Below are 23,947 nucleotides of genomic sequence, written 5' to 3' on the forward strand. Positions count from 1 at the left end.
TCTGCGGGGGATGGTTGTTCTATGGGGTGAAGGAATCAGAGGCTGCACAGAGGAGACAGTAGGGCGGGAGAGAGTGAGTGCAAAAACTCAGTCACTGCCTTGCTTCCACCACTAGCCCGGGGAAGGTGGGAGGGCCTGGCCTACCCTTTTCTTTGGGGGAGGTCTGCCCCCGTGGCCTCTTCCCTGACATGCAGCCTTATTTTTTCATTGTAATGAGATGTGAGAGGTGGCCCCAGACTGCCCTCCCTGTGGGTCCAGGACGCCGGACCTTGTTGGACCTTGGTGGAGGATGATGCTGTCAAAAAGACACTGCTGTTTGCCACCTTCTCCACATCTCACCATCTTGCTTCTATGTGCTTTCTCAAAATGTCTTTACACATCATCATGGTCATGTAGTCTCTTTTCAATTTTTTCTTTATTTTTAATTTAAAAAATGTTTTTTAAAAAACTGAGATAGGTCTTACTGTGTTACCCAGGCTGGTCTCAAACTCTTGCCCTCAAGTGATCATCCTGCATTTAGTCCCCCACACCTCTCCCCAACCCCCAGCTTTTTTTTGAGAAAGCATCTCGCTTTGTCACCCTGGCTGGAGTGCAGTGACGCAATCACAGGTCACTTGCAGCCTCGACTGTCTCGGCTCAAGTGATCCTCCCACCTCAGCCTCCAGAGTAGCTGGGACCACAGGCATGCACCACCATGCCTGGTTAATTTTTAAATTACTTGTAGAGACAAGGTCTCATGTTGCCCAGGCTGGTCTTGAACTCCTGGGCTCAAACACTCCTCCCACTTGGGCCTCCCAGAGTACTGGGATTACAGGCATGAGCCACTGCACTCAGCCCCAATCACTTTTTTAAAAAGGCAGCCATGACTGGGCTGAGTCTGACTCGGTGAAGGCCGTTTAAAGTCCACAGCCACCCCTGTAGTGGCTGCTTCCCTGGGCAGAGACAATGAGTGCAGCTGGGCCTTGGAAGGCCTCTCCCCTCCCATCCCTGAGTCTTGATCAGCTGCCCCTCATACCCCAAGGTTTTCTCTTGCTGATTTCTCTCTCAAGCAATGAAATAAAAAAAAAGTCACACTGATGTATTAGGGATTTAATTGAAGATAAATTTGCATTTTGAAGGAGAATCTTGGGGAGCTAAAAGTTCATAATGGCAAGAAGTGAGTGCTGCGGCTGGAATTTCCTATTCCAGTGGAGCCCATACCTCTGCATGAGGAATCTTCTGCGCATCCCTAACTTTGATCAGGTTCATGATGCGCTTGACCTATATGGATGGTGAGTTCTCGCCTGGCCCATCCCAATGCATTTTCTTAGGGTCTGCAGCTGTGAAGCCGGCTATGTGCACTAATTCTTTGAGAGAAGCGTGGTGTCCTAATCTCACACTGCCCCTTTGGCAAATGATAGAAGGAAACTATCTTATCTTGGCAGCATGGTGGAGAGAAGCCACTGTGAGGCATTAGCTGAGTGATGGGGGAAGGATGGGGTATGGGAATGCCAGGCCATCATGATAAGGGATGCCAACTCCCAACACGTGAGTGCAGCCTTCATTCAGTTCTGTGCCAGGTGCTGGGCTGCATGCTGGGAATACAGTGGTATCAGCAAAATTTACTTGGTCCCTGTCCATGTGGTGCTTCCTGTCTCTTAGAGGAGATAGACATTACATCAGATAATCCACCCACAAGTGTGAGATGAGGAGGTCTGTGAAGGAGAGGCATTCAGAGCTAGGAAAGTGAGGGACCGTGGAGGCCTCCCGAGGAAGCCTCACTGGCCAAGAAAGAGTGCAGTGAAAAACAAGGCTGGGGTGGGAGAGATCAGGGAGACCAACTTGGGAAGGCCTTATATCTTTTTTTTTTTTTTTTTTTTTTGAGACAGGGTCTTTGTCGCCCAGGCTGATGTGCTGTGGTGCAATCATAGTTCACTGCAGCCTTGAACTCCTGGGCTCAAGCCATCCTCCTACCCAACCTCCCTAGTAACTGGAACTACAGGCACATGCCACTGCCCCTAGCTAATTAAAAAAATTTTTTTTGTAGAGATGGAGCCTCCCTGTGTTGCTCGGGCCTCAAGCAAGCCTCCAGACTCAGCCTCCCAACATGCTGGGATTTGGGATTACAGACATGAGCCACCCTGCCCTGCCTTTGTTTTTATTCTATGAGCAATGGGAGCCGCCGAATGATATTTATATCTGCATCTTGAAAACATCCCTGCAGCTGTTGTAGACAGCACAGCTGTGGGAGACCTGTTAGGAGGCAGCAGTCCAGGCAAGAGTTGATGGGAACTTGAACTAGGAGGCAGCGTTAGCAGAGACAAAGTGGGTGGAAGTAAGAGACATTTAGAAGTAAAAATGACAGATTTGGTCTTAGATGGGCTGTGGGGAGGAGGAGCCATAGGGAATCCTGGGTTCTGGCTAGTGCAGGTGATGGGAGTGGGTGTGGATCTCTGAGATGAGAAAGGGCAAGGCTTAGTGCAGGGACAGGTCAGGAATTTGTTTTTGTACTTGTTTCTGAGAGGGTTTTGAAATATCTCAGAAGAGTTGTCAAGTAAGCCATTGTCAGTGGTCTGGAGCTCAGAGGTGAAGTCTGTGCTGGAGAATGAAGTCTTCAATCAGGTGCCCTGGGTGGAGGGGAGAGGATCTTAGGAGAAGCTGTGTGCTGGGGAGAGGAGAGGTCTAGGGCTGAGGCTGAGGACTTCAACATTGCATGGTTGATGAAGGGGAGGGCAGAGGAGGACAAGTCATACCTTGAGTATGCCCCACTCTCCCTGGCATATATCACTTCTTTTCTACTTGGAACATTCTTCCCCTTTCCTAGACTCCACACTCACCTGAGATCTCTCCTTCCTCTTGGAAGCCCTCCCGTGCTCTTATGCCTGGGTCAAGGGCTGCTGTTGCCCCACTGCTCCCCATGCTGCCCCCTCACAGCCTTTATCACCTTGACCAGCAAATACCCAGCTGTATGTCTGGATCCACCACTAATCTAAGGGTTATATGTCTGGGCCACCATTGTGCCCCCAGCACCAAGCATAGTGTCTGTTGGGTCTGTAGTTAGAGTAGAGGCTCAGCTGCTATAACAAAGAGACCAGAAACACAGTGACTTAAATGCATTAGAAGCCCTTTCTCTCACGTCAAGCTATCTATCAGGCTATGCCAGGCTGGCAGGGCAGCTGTCTTCTAAGAGGTCATTCATTGGAATCATCTTGGTGAATAGTCTTCTGCCAAGGCCCAGGGTGTGGCCCTAGTTCCCATGGTTGAAGTTGGGTTACCGCCGTGTCTTCTTTCCAGCCCATAAGAAAGGAAAAGAGCAAAGTCTAGGGAAAGCAGCTGGATTTAGTTTGGAGATGACCCAGAAGTTTCCTACATGTATCACTTTTGCTCATAGCTCATTGTCCCAAACTTAGTCTCATGGCCTCTCTTGGTTGCAGAGGAGGCTGGGACATGTAGATGCTAGATGAGTGGCTAAATGCCCAGGAGTCAAAAAGAAGGGATTTGGGGGACAGCTAGCAGTCTTCCTACTCAGTGGGCAATGAATACTGAATGGATGGACAGACAGTTGGTTTGTCGGAGTCTTAGTCCATTTTCTGTTGCTATAACAGAATCTCACAGACTGGGTAATTATAACAGAAAGAAGTTTATTTAGCTCACAGTTCTGGAGGCTGAAAAGTCCAAGAGTATAGTGCCAGCATCTGGTGAGGGCCTTCTTGCTGCATCATTACATGGCAGAGGGCATCACATGGTGAGAGGGCAAGAGTGTATGAGCTTAGCTCTCTCTTCCTCTTCTTTTTTTTTTTTTTTTTTTTTGAGATGGAGTCTCACTCTGTTGCCCAGGCTGGAGTGCAGTGAGCAGGAGTACACACAGAGATGATGGTAGGGGAGGATGGGCAGCCAGGTAGTGGGTGGGGAGAAGAACTAGAAACCAGCAAAATGAGCTGAAAAGAGTCAGTGGATGGGAAGATGGGCATATCAGGGAGGAGCCGGTGGTGAAGGACCGGCCATCCTCTTAGTGGGTTTCATCCTGAGCCAGGCCTGGCCTAGCCGGCTTGTGTCACTGAAATGCTCTCATCCTTCAGGGGGACCCATTCCAGGGACTTCCTGCACCCGTCCACTGTGGAGTGTTGTAAGTCCTCTCTGCAGCTGCTGCAGTTTATCTGAGGTTTGACTAAAATCTTCCTTTCTTCTATTTCTAACTGAAGGCTTCTGCCCTGCCCCTCATTCACACGTCTGGCCCTCCCCTTCCAGTTCCCCCTCACTTAGTCACCCTGCAACCATGCTGCTACCAGAGCTGTCCCCAGCCTCCTCCTGGAAGCCCTGGTCCTGGGGATCCTGACCACAGCTCCACTGATACGGAGGTGGACGCTGCTGCTGTTGTGTCTGCCCTCGCCCTGGGAAAGGTCAGTGCCATCCTTCACCATTGGAATGACTGGTTTTAATCCTTGGTTCTTTCCTGAAATTAGTTTTCTTTTAAAAAGTAGGTTTTTCAAATCCATATGGCTCTTTGCTCTTTTAAGACATCAATATGAGCCAGGCGCAGTGGCTCATGCCTGTAATCCCAGCACTTTGGGAGACCAAGGCGGGTGGATCACCTGAGGTCAGGAGTTCGAGACCAGCCTGGCCAACATGATGAAAACCCATCTCTACTAAAAAGTACAAAAAATTAGCTGGGCGTGGTGGCAGGTGCCACCATTCAGCTACTGGGGAGGTTGAAGCAGGAGAATTGCTTGAACCTGGGAGGTGGAGGTTGTAGTGAGGCGAGATCATGCCACTGCACTCTAGCCTAAGCAACAAGAGCAACATGCCATCTCAAAAAAAAAAAAAAAAAAAAAAAAAAAAAGACATCAGTACGTGGATCCTGAAGGGTCACTCCAAAGTCAATCTCATCTGAAAGCCAGTGCACAGGAAGCCAGGCCACTTTCGTTTGACTCTCAAAGTCCTGAAAAGATTTTCCACAGTCCCAGGGTAGGCTGTCTCCTAAAGCCCCAGTACCCTCTTCCCCTCTTGTTCTCTGATGAAGCTGAGGGGCCACAGACCTCAGGCCTCTCCCTCTCCTTTCCTGGTAGCCAACAAGTTTGTGAAAACAGGCCCGGGCGGTCTCAGTTAGCTTTTGCTGCATGACAAACCTCCCTAAAACTTAGTGGCTTAAAACAATAGTGTTTATGGAGTTCACAATTCTGTGGGCTGGGCTCAGGGGGGCATTTCTTTGGTCACGCTGGGCTTGGTTATTCTTAGCTGGGATGGCTAGATGGCTGCAGCCATCTGCATGTGGTATCTCATCCTCTAACAGGCTGGCCAGAGCTTGTCCATGTGATGACAGTGCAGAGCTCTATGAGTGTGGCCTCAGCTCAGGAGTGGCACAGCACCACTTCCCCTGCATTATACTGGCCAAGGAAAGTCCCAGGTCCAGCCTGCATTCAAAGGATGGGGAAGCAGATTCTACTTCTTAATGGGAGGAGCAGCAAAGTCACATTGCAAAGGCTATGGATACAGGAAGTGGAGAACTGGGGCCATTTCTGAAATCCACTGCCGTTGGTTAATGTACCATTCATTCTAGGCCTGTTCTTGTCTGTTAAATGAGAATAAAGACTTGGGATTGTTGTAGAAATCAAGTGAGGAAATATGGTAAAATGCTAACTTCTAATGAGTGCTCAGTGCATTACAGATTGATTATAATGATAATGGTTTTACCTTTGCCAGTTGGAAGACCAGGAAGGTACCTTTTGCTAGACAAGCAAGCACACATGTCTATCCTACAGGACAGCATAAAGCAATTCTGTTTTTCCTCCCCAGTGCCTTATTAGTCCATTCCTGTCCACCTAGAAAGGTCCTCAGGGAGCTACTCCTCACTAGCCTCTTCCTTTTTCTCTTTCCTCACAGCTCTGTGTCCACTAGAATCCTCCTCTCTGTCACTGGCTATCTTTTGATAATCTTATGTACTTCCTGTAGCATGGCTGCAGTGCAGTGTTATCCTAACAGACTCTCTGACTCTTGTCAGTTGTCCTGACTTGGTAGGGCAGAGCTCTGGGAGGGGCGATGGGAGTAATCGTCCCCTCTGCCCAAGAACCAAGCAGTACAGGCCTTTAGGATTCTAGATGCTAAATGATTGCTGTAAAAACTAAACATCCTCGCCCACTTCTTCTAGTCTTCTTCCCCCTCCATTGACATGTTGCCCAGTGACGCTCTTGTTCCAACTATCTATTGTTGTATAGAAAACAATCTCAAAATTTAGTGGTGTGAAAAAAAAGCCATTGTATTATGCACATCACTTCTGTGGGTAGGAATTTAGACAGGACACATTCAGGATATCTTGTCTCTGTTCCATGATGTGTGGGGCCTCAGCTAGCAAGACTCAAAACCAGGGTGACTTGATGGTTGGGGACTGGAATCATCTAGAGGCATCTTTACTCACATGTCTCATAGCTGAAACTGGCCATCAGCTGGAACCTCACCTGAGCTGTTGACTGGACCATCTACATGAGGTTTCTCCCTGGAGTTGCCCACATTAGCTAGTTTGGACTTTTTTACAGCATGGTGGCTGGGTTCAAGAGTATGCAGCTGAAGATGCAGGAAGTGAGATCCAGCAGTTTGTTAAGGCCTGAGCCAGGAAACTGGCATAGTGCCACTTCTGTTATATGCTGTTGGTTCTTAGAGAGTTCAGTTTTAAGAGGAAAGTATATGGGCCCATCTCCTGATGAAAGAGTGTCAAAGAATTGGGTGCCAAGTGTTTTGTTTTGTTTTGTTTTTGTTTTTGTTTTTTTTTTGAGATGTAGTCTTGCTCTGCCACCCAGGCTGGGGTGCAATGGGTGGTCTCAGCTCACTGCACCTCTGCCTCCCGGGTTCAAGCAATTCTCCTGCCTCAGCCTCTGCAGTAGCTGGGATTACAAGTGCCCACCATCATGCTGGGCTAATTTTTATATTTTTAGTAGAGAAGGGGTTTCACCATGTTGGCCAGGCTGGTCTGGAACTCCTGACCTCATGATCCACCCACCTTGGCCTCCCAAAGTGCTGAGATTGTAGGCATGAGCCACTGCACCCGGCCTGGGTGCCATGTTTTAAATCCACTACACCCCCCTTTGGCAAAAGATGGTTCAATTTATCATTTCTATGCTTGATTTAATAATGCAGTTATCCCATTAGTGAATATTACTGATCACTTACCCAGCATCATTTTACCCTCTTCCTACTTCCCAATAAAATCCAGATTTTCACTCAGGAGTTCATGTCTCCTTTATGCCACCTGGGTTTTGTAGGGGAAGCTGACTCTATTTCTTCTGCCAAATCATTGATTCAAGAGTGGGCAAGTGAACTAACTAGTCCTATCTCAGTAAATCTCAGGACTCCTACTTAGAATGCTGAGACAAAAATGTTCTGTCTCCTCTGGAGATGTGGTGTATGGATGTGAACCTAGAACTGCTGCAATTATTTTGTCACCATGAGAGAAGTTGGCCTTGTGATGAAGCTCACACCTTGGAAGACAGAGCAGAGAGATGGAAGACATTGGGTCTCTGATGAATCATTGAGCCAAGGAATCAAACCAACCCTGAATTCCTGTTAACAATAAAAATAGCAAACAGATATTAGGTACTTAATATGTTCTAGGCATTTTAAATGCATAATCTCTATGAAGCCTCACACAAAATCCTGGATATGGATACTAGTATAACCCACATCTTACAGATGAGGAAATTGGGCCGAAAAGGTTTGATAGACCTCCAGAGGTAGAATAACTTGCCCAATTTCAGTCAACCAGTAAATGGTAAAGTCATGAATAACACTCAGCAGTCTGACCCTAGATTCCATCTTCCTAACATGATCCCACAGTGCCCTTCTAGTTTTGTTTTGTTTTGTTTTTTCCAGTTTGTGAACCAATTTCCCTTTGTTTTTGTTTTCTTGAGACAGAGTCTTTCTCTGCCACCTAGGCCTGAGTACAGTGGCACGATCTCAGCTCACTGCAACCTCCACCTCTCAGGTTCAAGCAATTCTCCTGCCTCAGCCTCCCAAGTAGCTGGGATTACAGGCACGCACCACCATGCCTGGCTAATCTTTGTATTTTTAGTAGAGATGGGATTTTACCATGTTGGCCAGGCTGGTCTCCAACTCCTGACTTCAGATGATCTGACTGCCTCAGCCTCCCAAAGTGCTGGGATTACAGGCGTCAATAAATCCCTTTGTGATTTAAGCCTGTTTGAGTTGGTTACTTCCAAATTAAAGACCACAAGGGACAACTCCTCCCTGCAAGTGTGGTATGTCCCCATGGCAGGAGCGGCAACGTCACCTCCCCATGGAGAAAGCCATCTTGAACTGATTCCATGTGCCCCAGGCAGGAAGTTGTCCCTAGCACTAGAGCATATACATGGGCCGCCCGGCAGGGCACAGTTCCAGGAAGGAGCACATGTGTCTGCCAGGCCTGTGGGGAATCACCAGCTGACAGGGTGCACCTGAGCACAAGCCCCACACAGGGCTTCTTCCACCTCCTCTCCTCCCTTCCTGGTCCTCTGAGAGACTGGGCGCCAGCTCAGTCAAACCACCTCCTTTTCCACTGTTGTTGTGTCGTGGCTGCCTGAGTCTACAGCAGCTCCTGAAGGCCTCTTGGGACTGCAGTCCTTTCCTGGCTTCCAACCCAGAAGCCTCAGAGTCTGGCCTCTCATCTCCAGCAGGTGAACCCAAGCCTGCCATTTGGCTGAGAGCCCCACTCTGCCTGGTTAACTGGGAACAACACCATAGGATTGGGAGCTGCATTCCAGGGGTGTTCCTGGAAATTCAGGGGCTTCTGTCACAGTCTTGCAGAGTGCCATGGCATCACTTAATTTTTTGTGTTAGATATCTGCGTGCATCTGTCCCCTAGTTTACTCAACCACTCCATTGCCTTCTCTGCAGCTAGTGAGGAGCTAACTGATAGACATCCTTGAAGAGTTAGATCTCAACAGGTTGCCTAAAACCTTGTTTTAACCAAAATGAGAATTTGTTTTTGAAAAAAAGAGAAAAGCCACCTATAATTCCGCCATGGCAAAACCGTTTTTACAATATTTTGCTTAATACACTCCAGTCTTTGTCCACATACACACATATGTTAAAATAGTCCCCCACACAATATACTTTCTATTTGTGTAATCTACTTGAAGCACTTGCCCATCTTGCTGTGTAGTCATCACAATGATAATTTTTCCTGGCTGTGTCACACTGCGGCATAGGGATGAGTGCCTAGCCTCAGGCTTCGTGAGGCTGACACGGTGAACTTAACAATGATAATAATTTTTTTTAAAAAGGTGGAGTGAAGAATAATGCCATTGGCCACAAGTCAGTGTGAGAGCAGGATTCACTGAAATCTTCAATTTTGTTTTCTTAGTCATAATTAATAACTCCTATCTGCCAAGATTCTCCTCCAGCATTCCCTCCTCAGAGGACAGTCCCCATCATCTTCCTTCCTACTCAGTGTGGGGCCCTCCTCATGCCTCAGCTAGGCCTTATTGGTTTCATGCTGTGTTCTAAGTACTTTATATGCGTTAATTTAATCCTCACGTTTACCCTTGTCTACTATCATTGCGCGTTTCATAGATGGGGAAATGGGAAATGCTATCATCTAGAAATGAGGTCCAGAGAAATGCCATCACTTGTCAAGGTTGCATAGCTTATCTGTGATGCAGCTGGGATTCAGACCCTGGCATTCTGATGCCAGAGCCCACCTTTGTATTCACAGTGTGATCCTGCGTGTCCCCCCTCAGTCCCTGCTCAGAGGACTGACCACACAGCATTGCGTTCTGTGGGTTATTTGCCTTTCTCACCACCCTGTGGGATACTTGAGGGCCTGGACACTGAAGCACTCAGCAGGTACTTCATAAATGCTAGCTGAATACATGGAAAAATGAATGGATGAAATGAATTGGGTATGATTTTAAGGAGGGGACATGTCTTCGTTCAGGCTGCCATAACAAGAATACCATAGACAGGGTAGCGTAAATAGCAGACATCTATTTCTTATAGTTTTGGAAACTGGAAAATCTGGGACCAGTATACCAGTGTGGTTGGGTTCTGGGAAGGGACCTCTTCCTGCTTTTCTCACAAGGTAGGGAGGGAGAGAGAGAAAGAGCTTGGATTTCTTCATCCCTTTATAAGGGCATCAGTTCCATTGTGGAGACTCCAACTCCATGATCTCATCAAACTTTTGCACAATGGAATGCAGTCTTCAGGTCTAGTGACTGGAGTCTGCTACTACCTGCTATGTCAGAGGCCCACTGAGGCTTTTGCTTCTGAGGGCTCAAAGACTTAAGGGTTCAGGGTGCACTGTTCTCTCATATGCCCAGTGTGTGTAGCCACAGCTCAGGGCACCTGGGGACAGCTCTTCCCACCATTCCCAGGGGTCACCCACGCCAGGCTATGAGCTCCCACTGGTGCCTGGCACACTTGAGCTCACACACACTGGGCTGCCGAATGCCTGGGGCAGTCTTGTTCCCAGGCTTGCGTTTGGTAAGGAGAGAGTGCCTCAGCTTTAACAAGCTCCATGCTGAGCACATGGTGGGCACTATATCCATGTTATTTGTTATTTGGGCAATCAGATGAGGTCCGGGCATGAGCCTGGAAGTCTTAGCCTCAGGCCTGTGGATTAGTGGCACCATTATGGCAAGGGGTCGGCTTAGGGATCCCTGTTCTCAGTTGCTGCAGCATCCCCACAAGAGATCCCTTTGGGTCTCATCATGTTGTAGGCTCTCACTGCCTTTGATCTCAGAGAGTCTCTCTGGCTGCTGCAGCCTTGGGCAGAACCCCTCTCTGTTTTTAATCTCCGTGTCTACCCATCCATGGAAATGTCATCTTGTGAGGTTGCAAATTCTAAGGAGATGGTAGCCGTGTTGTCTCCTATAACAAATGTCACCACTGCTGCCCTCACCCATCTTTCCACCAGACTGGCCACCCTTAACACCAACCTGCTGGAAGGTAGGAAGGACAAGGCTAAGCCCTCAAGGGCCACTGCATTGTCCTGGGCTCCCCTGCCCTGGCCATTACACAACCACCCTTCCCCATCCCATCCCTGTGTCCTCAGTTCACCCTCTATCACTGAAGCCTAGACTCTGTCATGGCAGGCTCGGAGTTAGGGAACTGAGAAATTCCATGTGGTTAAATTTCTCCTCCAGCTTAACATCCTGGGAAGACCCCTGAAGAGACCTATGGTGTCCAATTCTGTAGCACAGCTCCCCAGCCCTGCCACAGAGTGCCCAGGCTGGGAGCACATCAGAGGTTTAGGAGGGGGCAGGCAGAGGGCAGAGGAGGTTTGTTAATAAGCACAAGGAAGCTGATGCACGCCCGGAGCCAGTAAAATGAATTATTAGCTCCAGTCGCCCTCACCCCCAGCAGGAGGAGAACTGATGTCACAGTCAGGGGACTGAGGGGGATGGAGGAGGGAGCTGGTCTCATTTTCCTTCTGTCCTCAGAAGGAAGGACACTGGATGGGTGTGTGGCATCCAGGAAGGCTCCTGTCTTCTTTCCTTTATGCCACTTGGAAAATCAAAGGCACACAGTAACAGCTGCAGCCCACCTGATGCTGCAATACACCTGAAGACTGTGACTTACCAGGGTCTCACCTGCACACCCCTTGTCTGCCTGAAGACTCGTACCCCACTGTGTTCCCCTGACCCCGTCAACCTCACAATCCCAACTCATTTGCCCAAGACCCCTGAGCATTTACCCGAGACCCTGGGAGGAATGAAGAGGGTTCGTCCTAAGCTGGCACTCTCTGACTGGGGAGAGAATGGAGGGCCTCTGGATATGGGGGAGCAGCTGAGGCTAAGGGAGAAGTGGTCCAAGATGCCATACACCTTCTCTCTGCTGGAAGACAGAAGGTCACCGGTCCACTTTTCCCCATTCTCTTCCATGAAACCCATGCATAGAAAGATTTAAGTCATAATAAATTTACTCTCCCATCTCTAGTTGATCAAAGGTGGGTTATTGGCCACTGGAAACTGCTGATAGCAGGAAAGACCCCCTAGTTACTGCACTGAAATGATGGGATCCCAACGAAATGCTGGCAAATTCAGCTTTCCAGTGGGTGGTGTGACCTCACTAGGGTGTCTGTGCTTTCTCTAATGTTGAAAGCCACTCACGGACCCTTTGCTGCTCCAGGATAGAGGTATCAAGGGCACTGGCAGATTCTTTCTGAAAAAGTATGTGGAGGGTCAGGATGATGAGGATGCTGGAACTGTTTGTGTTTTACCCTGCACTATTCTAGATCGGTTTTATGTTCTGAGTCCTCCTTGCAAATTCCTTGCTGGCCAGGACAAGAGGCTGCAGACAGTACTGGGTCTACAAAATACTTTCTGGGTGATTGACTTGGTGTAATTCCAGGGGAAGACATAGCCCCTCCACAGACCTGCTCAGCCTTGAACGCTGCACCGATATGGCCTTTGGTTGACACCTTCATCTCCCACCTAGTGTGGCCTTCTTGTGCTCTGTTCTGGAGTGACCAAGCTGAAAGGATGACATTGCCTTCCCTCAGCACATATGAGCACATGATATCCCAAATCTTCTGCTCCATTTCTTGAGAAAACAGAACCCAAAAGAGTTGGCACGAAGACCATCTGAGTGGCCCAGGACTCTGGCCTTGCTTTCTGCAGCCTCCTCTGGTTTACTTAGGCCATGGCCATATAGGCCCCGTTCACGTTCAAGGCTACGCTGATTCTGTGTCCCTGGGACTTTTGTCCAGAAGTATTTGTGAACTTGTAGTGAGTTCTCTTTCCTTTTCTTTCTGGTTGAAATAATCGCACAATGAGGCAAAGATGATTAGACCCCCTAAATCAGAATCTTAGGGTGATGGGACCCAGGAAGGTGTGCTTTTAGCAATCTCTCATTTTGATCCTGAACATAATCTTCCATTTAGCTTATTCTAGCCTTGAACTAGGCAGCCCTTGACAATGGGTCCTGTTTCTCAGGGTGTGAAGAACCTGTTTCTTTGCTTTCAAAATCAGCTGTACTTTTCCTTCCTGACCCCCAAAGCTCACATTCAGGGTAAGGCCTTGAAAAAGGCCTCGCTCAACCACCACCCCGGGAGTGAGGAAGGGTGTCCAGGTGTAAGTCACAGCCACTGAGGAGCAGCACATCACAATGACTACAGAGCCAGCTGGAGGTGACAACTGGGATCAAACGACTTGCTGGCCTAGGTCCCAGGGGCAGTTTTTACCCTGAAGTAGCTGCTTCAGAAGACAGCTCTGCCCTTTTTCCACCAAGTTCCAAGACGCTTCAAGATCCTCTCTCCAAACTCAGCACCTCCCAAAGCTCCCACGTGAGTCATGCGAAAAACGGAACCTAGTGAGAGCTCAAAGGATGCTTCCAGCTCCCAGGCTCTATCTTATGGGAGCAGAGCCGCCCCCCTCCTGATGGGAGACTGTACCAGCCCACTCCTGACTGCTTGCCTTCTCGTGCCTGACAGCCAAGCTTCAGGAACTCTCCCCTGAGGACAGGCCCAGAGAATCTCTTTGGGGCTTCCAGGATGGAAGTGGAGAGACCCTTTTCTCTCCCCACTGCCTTGTCTTGGGGCCTGAGCCCTGAGCTCCTTGGGGAAGCTGCAAGCACAGAGACCACAGTGATGGCAGCCAGGGGGCGCTGTGCTTGCAAAGCTTGGCTCTTCTTGTGTTTTTGCTGCACCTCTCCGTGGGAGGACTTCGACAAGCCTCTGCTGCCTGCCCTTTTTCCCAGGATCATGGTAGGACGTGCAAACCACATGTCTGTGCCTAAGTCCCAGGTATCTTACAACACATTGATTTTGGTGGTTGACAGTACAGTCCATTACCATCATTTTCCCTGGTGCCAGTTAGTGTTCACTGGGACCTCCAGGAACAGCATGCCGAGGGCCCGCCTCAGCCTCCCTGTCCTTGCTGCAGAGGACCGTCTTCCCGCTCCAGCCCTGAGTCATGTGGGCGAAGCCGTTGGACAGAGTGAAAAACCAGAATCGTGGACTCATTTCTGATGAAGTTGTATGATTTTCTCGTTCTATATCTGCCAGGCTAATTCCTCCACCCATCAGAGGAATTGGTATCAGCTGGAGGAATGTTTATTTTTTTTTTAAACAAGCAATTCCTAGATCCATCCCTGTGCCTGTGGTGCTCTAGAGTTGGGGCCTTAGAATGTGCATATGAACCTCAGTTTGAGACATCTGATGTACATACTGCTTTGGAAAACCATCAGGGGATAGTTCCCCTTCTCATTTTACCAAGAACCTTGATGTCCACTTATCCCCTACCTGGTTATGTCTTCACTCTGTCCCCTGCTCCCTCCTGGCAGCTTCTTCTCAGCAGATAAACAACCTTAAGTTTCTCCCACTTAAGGAAAAGTGGTCCTCACCCACGCTCTGGAATCCACATCTCCGTTCTCTCCAAGCCCCCTGACCTCCTGCTCTGAGCCCTGCCAGTCTCCTGACTCCCTGTGGAGCCACTCTTGGCCTAAGCGAGTCTGTGATTGCACGTGGCCCCTCTCACTGAACCTTGCTGAAGCAGGTGACCTGCCCCAGCACCTCTTCCTCCAGATAGTTCTCTCCTGTTTCTGGGATGCCCTCTCCTAGCCAGTCTGATTGGACCTCCCCTGTTCCCTTTGTGGTCTTCTTTTCCCTTGCTCACCCCTAAAATCTTGGTGTCTCCCAGGGTCTTTGAATTTCATGCCCTCCTGGGGTGACCTCATTCACTTTCAACCACTAGTTGAAATTGACACCTCTGGGGTCCTTGTTTCTGACTCAGCTCTCTTCAGTCGGTGGGCACGGCCCACTCTGGGTTTCCCACCCTGGTCAATGGCTCCATCCTAACCCTGTAGTGTGGAAAACCAGAACCCCAAACCCATCCTGTGCCCCTGTTCCTTCCTACCCCAACATCCAGCAGGTCACTAAATCAAGGATGCTGCCTCCCTGTCCTCTGCAGGTCCTGTCTCTCCTACTGCCCTCTCCTCCCTTCTCACTGAGGATTTTGCAAGGCCTCCTCTCCCTGCCTTCCACCTCGCCACTTCCGACCCATCCTTCCTTAGGGGTCAAGTGTTTGTTCTCAAATTCAAACTAGGCCCGATAGTCCCCTGTTTAACCCCTTCCCAGGGCTGCCTGTTGCCTGGAAGAGGAAGGTGGATTCCAGAGCCAGGCCCTCAGGGCCCTCACCAGTCTGACCCCTGCCCACTCCAGCCTCATTTGTTTAATTTCTGAAATTTTTACAGAAGTCTGAGCCAGCCTCATTTTTCATCCCTCCTCTACACATGCCCTGAGTCCAGCCTGTGCACCACTGGGCTCTGAACGGCCAGGTCAGCCTGTCTCCAGATGCTCTTCCCTCCTCTGAGTCCAGTCTATGCACCGCTGAGCTCCAGACTATGCACTGCTTAGCTCCGGACAGCCAGGCTGGCCTTTCTGCAGATGTTCTTCCCTCCTCCTTTCCTCCATGAGTCCCCATCAGCTTCCCAGCTCCCTGCTCCATCGCCTGCTCTCCTGTGAAGTCTTTCCTGCTATGGCCAAACAGAATTCGTCACTGTTCCTGGTGTGACCCAGTGTCCTTGCCAGAGTGTGAGCTCCCGGGCTGGGGTGGCAAGTTCCCATCACCTGTCTGGGCTCCCATTCCCAGGACTCGGCATTGGCATATGGCTGGCGCTCAATAGAATAAATTAGAACCAACACATGGCTGTTGGGTAGAGCATTTTATTTAACTGGTAAGACTCATTTAAAACAATTAGCACCTCTTCATAGGAAAATGTGCTAAAACCATTTTTAAAATTTACTGCTGAAGAGATTAAAACAGTTTTTATATCATAAATCCATTCACTTAATCTCTACCTTTTATGGCGTGTGGTACCTTATATGGCAAAAGGGACCTGTTGTCATAGTTTCCTAGTGATATCTGAGGTCACACAGCTGGACAATATGCGTGCGCATGGTAGAAGTCAGTATGTGTATAAGGTTATATTTTTACATGGCTTAGAGTTATCATGAGTGTGTTAACATGAGTAAAAGAAGGTGCAGAGACCAAAAGTCCCTCCGACACCACACACATGCTAAGGTTGTCTCCTCCTTTAAATAAAGTGTGGGCCAGCCCAGCTTTTCCTAACATATAAGCCAAAGCCTTTGCTAGGGATCATTCAGCTTGCACAGCCCTGCTCTTCTGCAGAGCACTGGGCTCACCAGGCCTTCCCTGCTCCACAGGGAATAGGCAGGTACTCAGCCCACTGGCCTCTAATCACTTTAGCAATTCCAATGAGATTTCATCTTTTGACAAGAGATGGGCTTGATGACCTTCTGACTCTAAGAATCTCTGAGTTCAAGGACAAAGTTTCCTTATGCTCAAAACTTTCATATACACATTAGGCTTTTATTATTCAGCTGTTCTTGACCTGCAGAAATGCCAATTTCATATGGTTCAGTCTAATAAAAACATGAAAGAACACGGACCACTGTTCCCATTTCCTAGGCTGAAAGAGTGAGGTGAGGCCACAGCCACAAAGAGAGGGTCACTGGGTCTCAGCTCCCACTGAGTCAGGACACTGTAGCCCAGAGATCAGAACACCATCCAATTCAGGGTCTTCCATAAAGACATAGGGAGGGGAAGGAGTAGGTTCAAGGATATTTGAAAACCATTAAGGATGAAGGTTCTTGCTTATTATTAATAATTTTTTTTTTTGAGATGGAGTCTCACTCTGTCACCCAGGCTGGAGTGCAGTGGAGCATTCTTGGCTCACTGCAACCTCTGCCTCCCGGCTTCAAGCGATTCTTCTGTCTCAGCCTGCTGAGTAGCTGGGACTGCAGGCGTGCACCATAAAGCCCAGCTAATTTTTGTATTTTTGGTAGAGACAGTGTTTCATCATGCTGACCAGGCTGGTCTCGAACTCCTGACCTCAGTTGATGCGCCTGCCTTGGCCTCCTAGAGTGCTGTGATTACAGGCGTGAGCCATCACGCCCGGCTTCTTTCCGTATTTTTTAATGTAAGGATGCAACACCCTAGACTGAAAAGAACTCAGCCTTCTTAACTAGACGGATTGACTTTAAGTCTGGGTTCTGCTGTGAGGGCAAGTCGTTTAGCCTATCTGAGCCTCAGTTTCTGTATCTGTAAAATGGGGATAATAATAACTACCTCCAGTGGTTTTAAGAATAAGAGGTAATGTAGGTAGAGAGAGAGTTGCACAGTGCTTAGCAAACTATAAGTTTGCAGCAAATGGCACCTATGTTATTTTCACCTCACATTTTCCACACATATTCTTGTTCATCTTCAACCATCTTTCCACTTCTGCAGCATTCTCTTTTGTAATAGGTGCACTTGTGTGCATCTCCTGTCTCACATGCACGATGCACTGGCAGAAGCACAGGATGGTGGCACACACTTCCTAATAGTCCCTGAGTCCTCCACATCTTCCTGTGTCCACTACCAAGTGCTGAGCCCACATCTCCTCCATTCCTCAGCTGCTGACTTCTCATCCCAGTTCATCTTTCCCATCTCAGACACTTTAAATCCACCCTGCCACCTGGGCGCGGTGGCTCATGCCTATAATCCCTGCACTTTGGGAGGCAGAGGCGAGCGGATCACTTGAGGTCAGGAGTTTGAGACCAGCCTGGCCAACATGGGGAAACCCCATCTCAACTGAAAATACAAAAATTAGCCGGGCATGGTAGTGCATGCTTGTCGTTCCAGCTACTCAGGAGACTGAAGCAGGAGAATCACTTGAACCTGGGAGGTGGAGGTTGCAGTGAGCTGAGATCGTGCCACTGCACCCCAGCCTGGGGGACAGAGTGAGACTCCATCTCAAAAAAAAAAAAAAAAAAAATCCACCCTGCTGACAAATTAATTTTCTTAAGTCCCTGCTTCCATTGCATTTCTCTCCTGCTCAAAACTCTCTGTGAGAGCTCCATTTCCTGCAGGCTGGGGGCAAACTCTTACTCAGGCATTCAAAGCCTTCCACAAATGGCCAGAGTCAGTCCTCCCTCTTCATCCCCATCACCTTCCCCTTGTCACCACCCTGCCCCCTGCACCATCCTCTCCCTTCTCCTCCCAGCAGGAAGAGGCTGGAGCTGAAGTCCCAGCTTCATCACTTTTACCCTTACAGGAGCCCTCAGCCTCCTTCTCCTCTGTCAGGTGGGGTGATGAGTTTGCCCAGTACACTGTGAGTTCTTGTGGGCAGGGGTCCAGTTAGGTTCCTGAATGAGTCTCTACAGAGACTCCAGAGTTGCACCCCAACCTCATCCCCCCAAAAGGAGGCTCCTGGCAACACTCTGTGCCCCTAGCTGGCTGTCCATCCCTTGCGAGTAGAAGAACAGCTTTGCTTCTCTGGATCTCCCACAGGGCCTCTGGGGCTCTGTGCCAGGGACATAGTAGGGTAGTTAGCGAGTTGCCTGATCTTGAATCCGTGGTTTTCACACTGTAGTGAGCCTTATCATTCCTTGGAGGGCAGGGGGGAAGCTTGTTGAGAAGTGCAGATGCCGGATCATCCTTTAGACATTCCATAGATCTCAGGTGAGACCCCACATTTTTAACAATGCCACAGGTGATGAGACAGGTGGTCAGAGGAGACACCTGAGGTTTGGTGTACTTCTTTGAATGCCCACAGGCCACCTACTGTGTATAAGGCACTGTGCAAGGGGCTCAAGGGATGAAGGTGAATGAGATGCCACCTGGGACCTCACATCGGTGGCAGTGGTTATGGTGAGGAGAAGGAAAACGAGGCAGAGTTAGTTTCAGAAATCAGCACATGGACTCAGGCTTCAGCCTTGGATCTGAAGCACAAAGGTGTGGGCGAGAGCAAAGGCGAGACCTGGAAACTGTAGGAGCCAGCGAGTTGGGCAGGGAAGGGCCTGAAACCAATGAGATGCAGCCTGGGACGTCACGTTGGTGGCAGTGGTTAAGATGAGGAGGAGGAAAACGAGGCAGGGTCAGTTTCAGAATTCAGCACGTGGACTCAGTTCAGAGTGGGAGGCAAAATAAAAAGCAAGGCAGCCTCAAAGAGCAGGAACTGACAGAATGGAACGTGAGGAATGTGAAAATGGTCACCAGTCATTTGGCCAATTTCCCAAATGCCCTGCTTTCTGGTCCGGGCCTGCTTTTAACAGGTCATCTACACCTGGGAGGCAGTGCAGTGGGGCGTGGCATTGGCATCTGACTCTGGTGGGTTCAATGCCTGCCTGTGATTGTGACCTTGGACAAGATGCTTAGTTCCTGAGAGGTATTAGTTAGGGCTCTCCAGAGAGACAGAACAAGTAGGATATATGGAAGGGTTTTTTTTTTTTTTTTTTTTTTTTTTTTGAGACGGAGTTTCACTCTTGTTGCCCAAGCTGGCCAAGCTGGAGTGCAATGGCACCATCTTGGCTCACTGCAACCTCTGCCTCCTGGGTTCAAGCAATTCTCCTGCCTCAGCCTCCTGAGAAGCTGGGATTACAGGTGCCCACCACCATGCCCAGCTTTTTTTGTATTTTTTAGTGGAGATGGGATTTCACCATGTTGGCCAGGCTGGTCTCAAATTCCTAACCTCAGGTGATCTGCCCACCTCAGCCTCCCAAAGTGCTGGGATTACAGGCATGAGCCACTGCACCCAGCCCTGGAAGGGTGTTTATGAGGGGAAGTTGGCTCACGTGATCACAGAGGTGGAGAAGTCCCACAATAGGTTGACTGCGAGCTGCAAAGCCAGAGAAGCTAGTAGCTGGCTCAAGCGGGCAGCGTGGCTCAATCCAAGTCTGAAACCTCAGAACCAGGGAAGCCAACAGTGCAGCCCCCAGTCAGTCCTGAGAGGCCCCCAGGAGGCCTCTGGGGTAAGTTCCAAAGTTCAAAAGCTGAAGAACCTGCAGTGTGATATCTAAAGGCAGGAGAAGAAAAAGCGTCTCACTCTGGAAGGAGGAAAGGAAGCAGAGAGGACATTCCCCTTCCTCTACCTGTTTGTTTCTGCTGGGCCCCCGGCTGATTGGATGGCGCCCACCCACACTGAGAGCAAGTCTTCCTCTCTTGGTCCACTGGCTCACACATCAGTCCCCTCTGGAAACAGTCTGACAGACACACTCAGAAATAGTGCCCCACCAGCCGTCTAGGAACCCCTCAATCCTGTCAAGTTGACATCTAAAATTAACCATCACACCGAATCACTCTCTGTGTGTGTAAGAGTGTAGTAAGCCAAATGGTGGCCTCTAAAGGTGTCCACATCCATATCCCCAAACCTGTGAATATGCTACCTGATGTAGTAAAACGCATTTTGCAGATGTGATTAAATTAAATGGATGGGGAGAGTATCCTGGATTACCCAAGTGGGTTCTGAATGCTATCACAAGGGTCCTTACCACAGGGAGGCAATGAGAAGATATAAAGACAGAAGCAGAGGTCAGGGAGAAGGTGCTACGCTGCTAGTGGTGATGATGGAGGAAGGGTCCACAAGCCAAGGAATGTAGGTGGCCTCTAGAAGCTGGAAAAGGCAAGGAAGTAGATTTTCCCCTGGAGCCTCCAGAAGGACTCATCCCTGAGGACCCATTGCAGACTCTTCTAACCTCCAGAACTATGAAAAAATAAATTTGTGTGGCTTTTAACCATGAGGTTTAGGTAACTTGTTACTGACACCATAGGGAACCATGACAGACACAGAGAATGCTAATTCTCTTCACGGTTGTCATCAGGAGGGCTCAGAGCCCATGTAGGAAAGGGGCCTAACTCAGTAAAAGTAGTGATATTACCCATAGGGGCTGAGTCTTAGACAAGGTGAAGAATGTGACTGCACCCACCACGTTGCTTGACACCTTGTGGATGCTCAACAGAGCTTAGGCTCACTGTCCCTCCCCTTACAGGTCACGGTGTCTAGGGGAACCCCATCAGGGAGGGGCTCTGGGAAACCTGTCCTAGTCTGCACCCTCTACACTGTGCAGGCACCTAGGCTCTTGGCTCCTGTCCCTCAGTGATCAGCATGTGTGCCAGGTGGTCATTTCCTGGCCCTTCACCTCTCCTGAATTTACCTCTGAGGTTGCTTCTCTGTTAACTCAGACACACCAGCTCCCACCTCAGAACTCTTTGGCCCTTGGAATCTTTGCCACATAAAGTTGCCCTTTCCAACTGCCTGCTGTCCTTGCAAGTGGCTTCCCTGTTGCTCCTTCCCAGAAAGGACTGCTTGTCATGTGATTTCCTTGTCTCCCCGAAAGGTTCCAAGACTGTATGGGGCCCCTGGCAGCCCCGTGCCATACCTGCTCCAGATGGCCCATGGACCTCTCCAGTATGGAGACGAGAGGTGGACCAGGGTCTGGGCAGTGGTGTCACTCAGAGGATAGGGTGCCAGACATAGGTGGCTCTTCTCTGAGCTCTCGGAGGGTGGACAGCTGGGCCCCAGGCCAGCAATGAGCACACAGACTCCTTTGTCTCCCAGCACCCTCAGAAGGCTGTCCCCTCTGGCCTCTCACAGGGACATTCGTCTCGGCCTTCACTGTGCTGTGCGGGGCCCGCACCGACCTCCCGGACAGGCATGTGTGCTGCGTCTTCTGGCTGAACATTGCAGCAGCCCTCATCCAAATCCTCACGGCCATCGTCATGGTGGGCTGGATCATGAGCATCTTCTGGGGCATGGACATGGTCATCCTTGCCAGTGAGTAGCTGCTGGTGCTGCGCCTCCTGGGGGTGGGAGAGTGACCAGGGACAGGAAGGACTTGGGACATGGCTGGCTGAGGTCCTGCTCACCCACTAAGGATGGGCTCTGGAGAGGGCTTGCCTGTGCCCTCTTCACAACTCCCCGGGCTGCTTGGCACAAGGGACCCTCCCCACCAGGCCTGGCCCAACACCTGCAGGGAATTATGAGTTCATGGCAGGCAGAGTTCCATCATTTAATACAAACTTGATTCAGACACAGAATGGTTTTGTGAAAGGGTTTAAAGTTACAAAATCAAGTTTACCAAAGACAACTCAGTTACCCTTTCTAAAATAACCTAGCAAAATCTTAAAACAGACTCCACCCATTTTAGGCAGCTGTACTTGTCTCCCATACCACCATCCACGTTCCTTGTATTTTCCCACGCCTATCTACCTGTGAGGACACAGTTCCTCAATAATTGACCTCACCTCTCAGGCACTTTGGCCTCACTCCATACCCCATGCCCCTCATTATGTCCTATACCCCCCAAAACCATTCATAGCTGGGATCTTCAGTGCCAGAGGTAAGCTGAGCCTGGTGAGGGTGGCAGAGGCAGGAGGGGAAACTCAGGGTTCAGGGGCCCTAGAATTATGTAGAATGATCTATAGTCAACTCAGCCTCAGTTCAGGATCCTGTGAATATCCAAGACCAAGAGCACACATAAATGGCAGGACAAGGGTCAGTGACCAGTTAGGCCACCAGACCAGAGAAGATGCAGGTAGACACAGAGCCTGAGGGAGATGCAGTGGAGTGTGGTCAGATGGGCTGCCCAGAAGTGGCTCCTCCAGCAGCAGAGATCGGGGAGGAAGTGGGTCAGCTGCACTGCCAGGATCTCCCAGAATCAGAGCAAACCAGCCAGATGCTGGCAACCAGGGGCAGCCAGAGCAGGGGAACTCCAGGCTGGACCAGCGGCTGAGCGGCAAGCTGCCCCAGGGAGGAATGAGCTGGGAAGTGGCAGGGAGGCTGCTCCTTCTTCCTGGGAGGGGTGTGCTCAGGGCAGGGGTTGCCCTGTCAGAGAAATATTGTGAGGTAAGCCCAGCAGGCAGGCCCTTGCATCTCCTTCATGGGATCTCACCCTCCAGGCATGTCCAGGGGCCACTTTCATTTGTCTAGAGAGATGAAGAACATGACTGATAGGAAGGAAGTGCTGCCAGCCCTTGGGTGAGTCCTAAAACTGGGTCCCGACAATTCTACAGAGGAAATTTGCTGCTTCCCCAGGGGCCTGTGGTCTGCAGGCTCCTGACCCTGTTCCCAACTGGAAGCTGGGAGGTGCTTCTGCCTTTGGAAGGTTGAAGGCTGCCCAATTTGTGCAAGATAAGCCCCTCTTACTGGCTCATCTTCTCTCAAACTGAGCATCTGGCCAGGCACTGGGGACCTGAGTAAGGAACCTCTGCATTAAAGCAGAACATGACTGTGTCACAGGGTAGGTCTCAATAATGTATGTTGATGCCTCATCTGATCTCTAGAGCTTTCTGGTACACTTGTCTTTGATCTCCTTAGTACCCAGGAACCAAGAGGTTGGAACCTTAGAGATAACTTAAAGAGCTCCCTTCATCATGCCCTAGAGGAGGCATTGAGGCCCTAGAAGTGCAGATGGGGATCCAGTCACTTCCTCACTTTCCATTGCCCCAGGCTGCTGACTTGGCCAGAAACTCCTCTGCTGTGGCTGGTGTGGGGCGCTAACTGGGCTGCAGGATAAGCAAGTGCAAGAAGCTGCAGCCCCCACCTTTGCCATGCAGCCTTCACTGGGGGTCAGTGTCAGCCCCTTTGTTGTCTGCACACTGTTTCCAGGGCTGCTGTCTTTGCATCAAACTTTTGAGAATGCTTTTAGGGGTGTATTAGTCCATTTTCACACTGCTGATAAAGACATACCCAAGACTGGGAAAAAAAAGAGGTTTAATGCACTTATAGTTCCACATGGCTGGGGAAGCCTCACAATCATGGCAGAAGGCAAGGAGGAGCAAGTCACATCTTATGTGGATGGCAGCAGGCAAAGAGAGTTTGTGCCAGGAGACTCCCATTTTTAAAACCATCAGATCTTGTGAGACTCATTCACTATCACAAGAACAGCACAGGAAAGACCCATCCCCATAATTCAATCATCTCCCACCCAGTTCCTCCAACAACACATGGGAATCGTGGAAGTTACAATTCAAGATGAGATTTGGGTGGGGACACAGCCAAACCATATCAGGGGTATAGACTTGAGGGCTGCATACAAAAACCAGTCACACCTCATTCTTGCCCACTGCCTGACTCCCAGACTCATTCACCCATCTCAGCAAGGGAAGCCTTTGCATTTTTTTTCCCACAACTAATCCCACCCCCAAAGGGTGAATAGTTGCCACTCATAAGATGGTGCTGCAGGTGGGATTACTCCCAGCAA

At 49.7% G+C, this 23,947-nt stretch overlaps 1 protein-coding gene across 2 annotated transcripts in view; it reads left to right on the top strand.

The window, feature by feature from the left end:
- The window catches only part of STUM (stum, mechanosensory transduction mediator homolog), a 60,230-nt gene that overhangs the window by 30,641 nt on the left and 5,642 nt on the right, over positions 1–23,947 (top strand). For both annotated transcript variants that reach the window (XM_028831397.2, NM_001266334.1), the window contains 1 exon segment: positions 21,340–21,519. In XM_028831397.2, coding sequence (XP_028687230.1) covers positions 21,340–21,519 — 180 coding nt within the window.

Source organism: Macaca mulatta, chromosome 1, assembly GCF_049350105.2.
Source record: "Macaca mulatta isolate MMU2019108-1 chromosome 1, T2T-MMU8v2.0, whole genome shotgun sequence".
In the NCBI taxonomy this organism is placed as follows: domain Eukaryota; kingdom Metazoa; phylum Chordata; class Mammalia; order Primates; family Cercopithecidae; genus Macaca; species Macaca mulatta.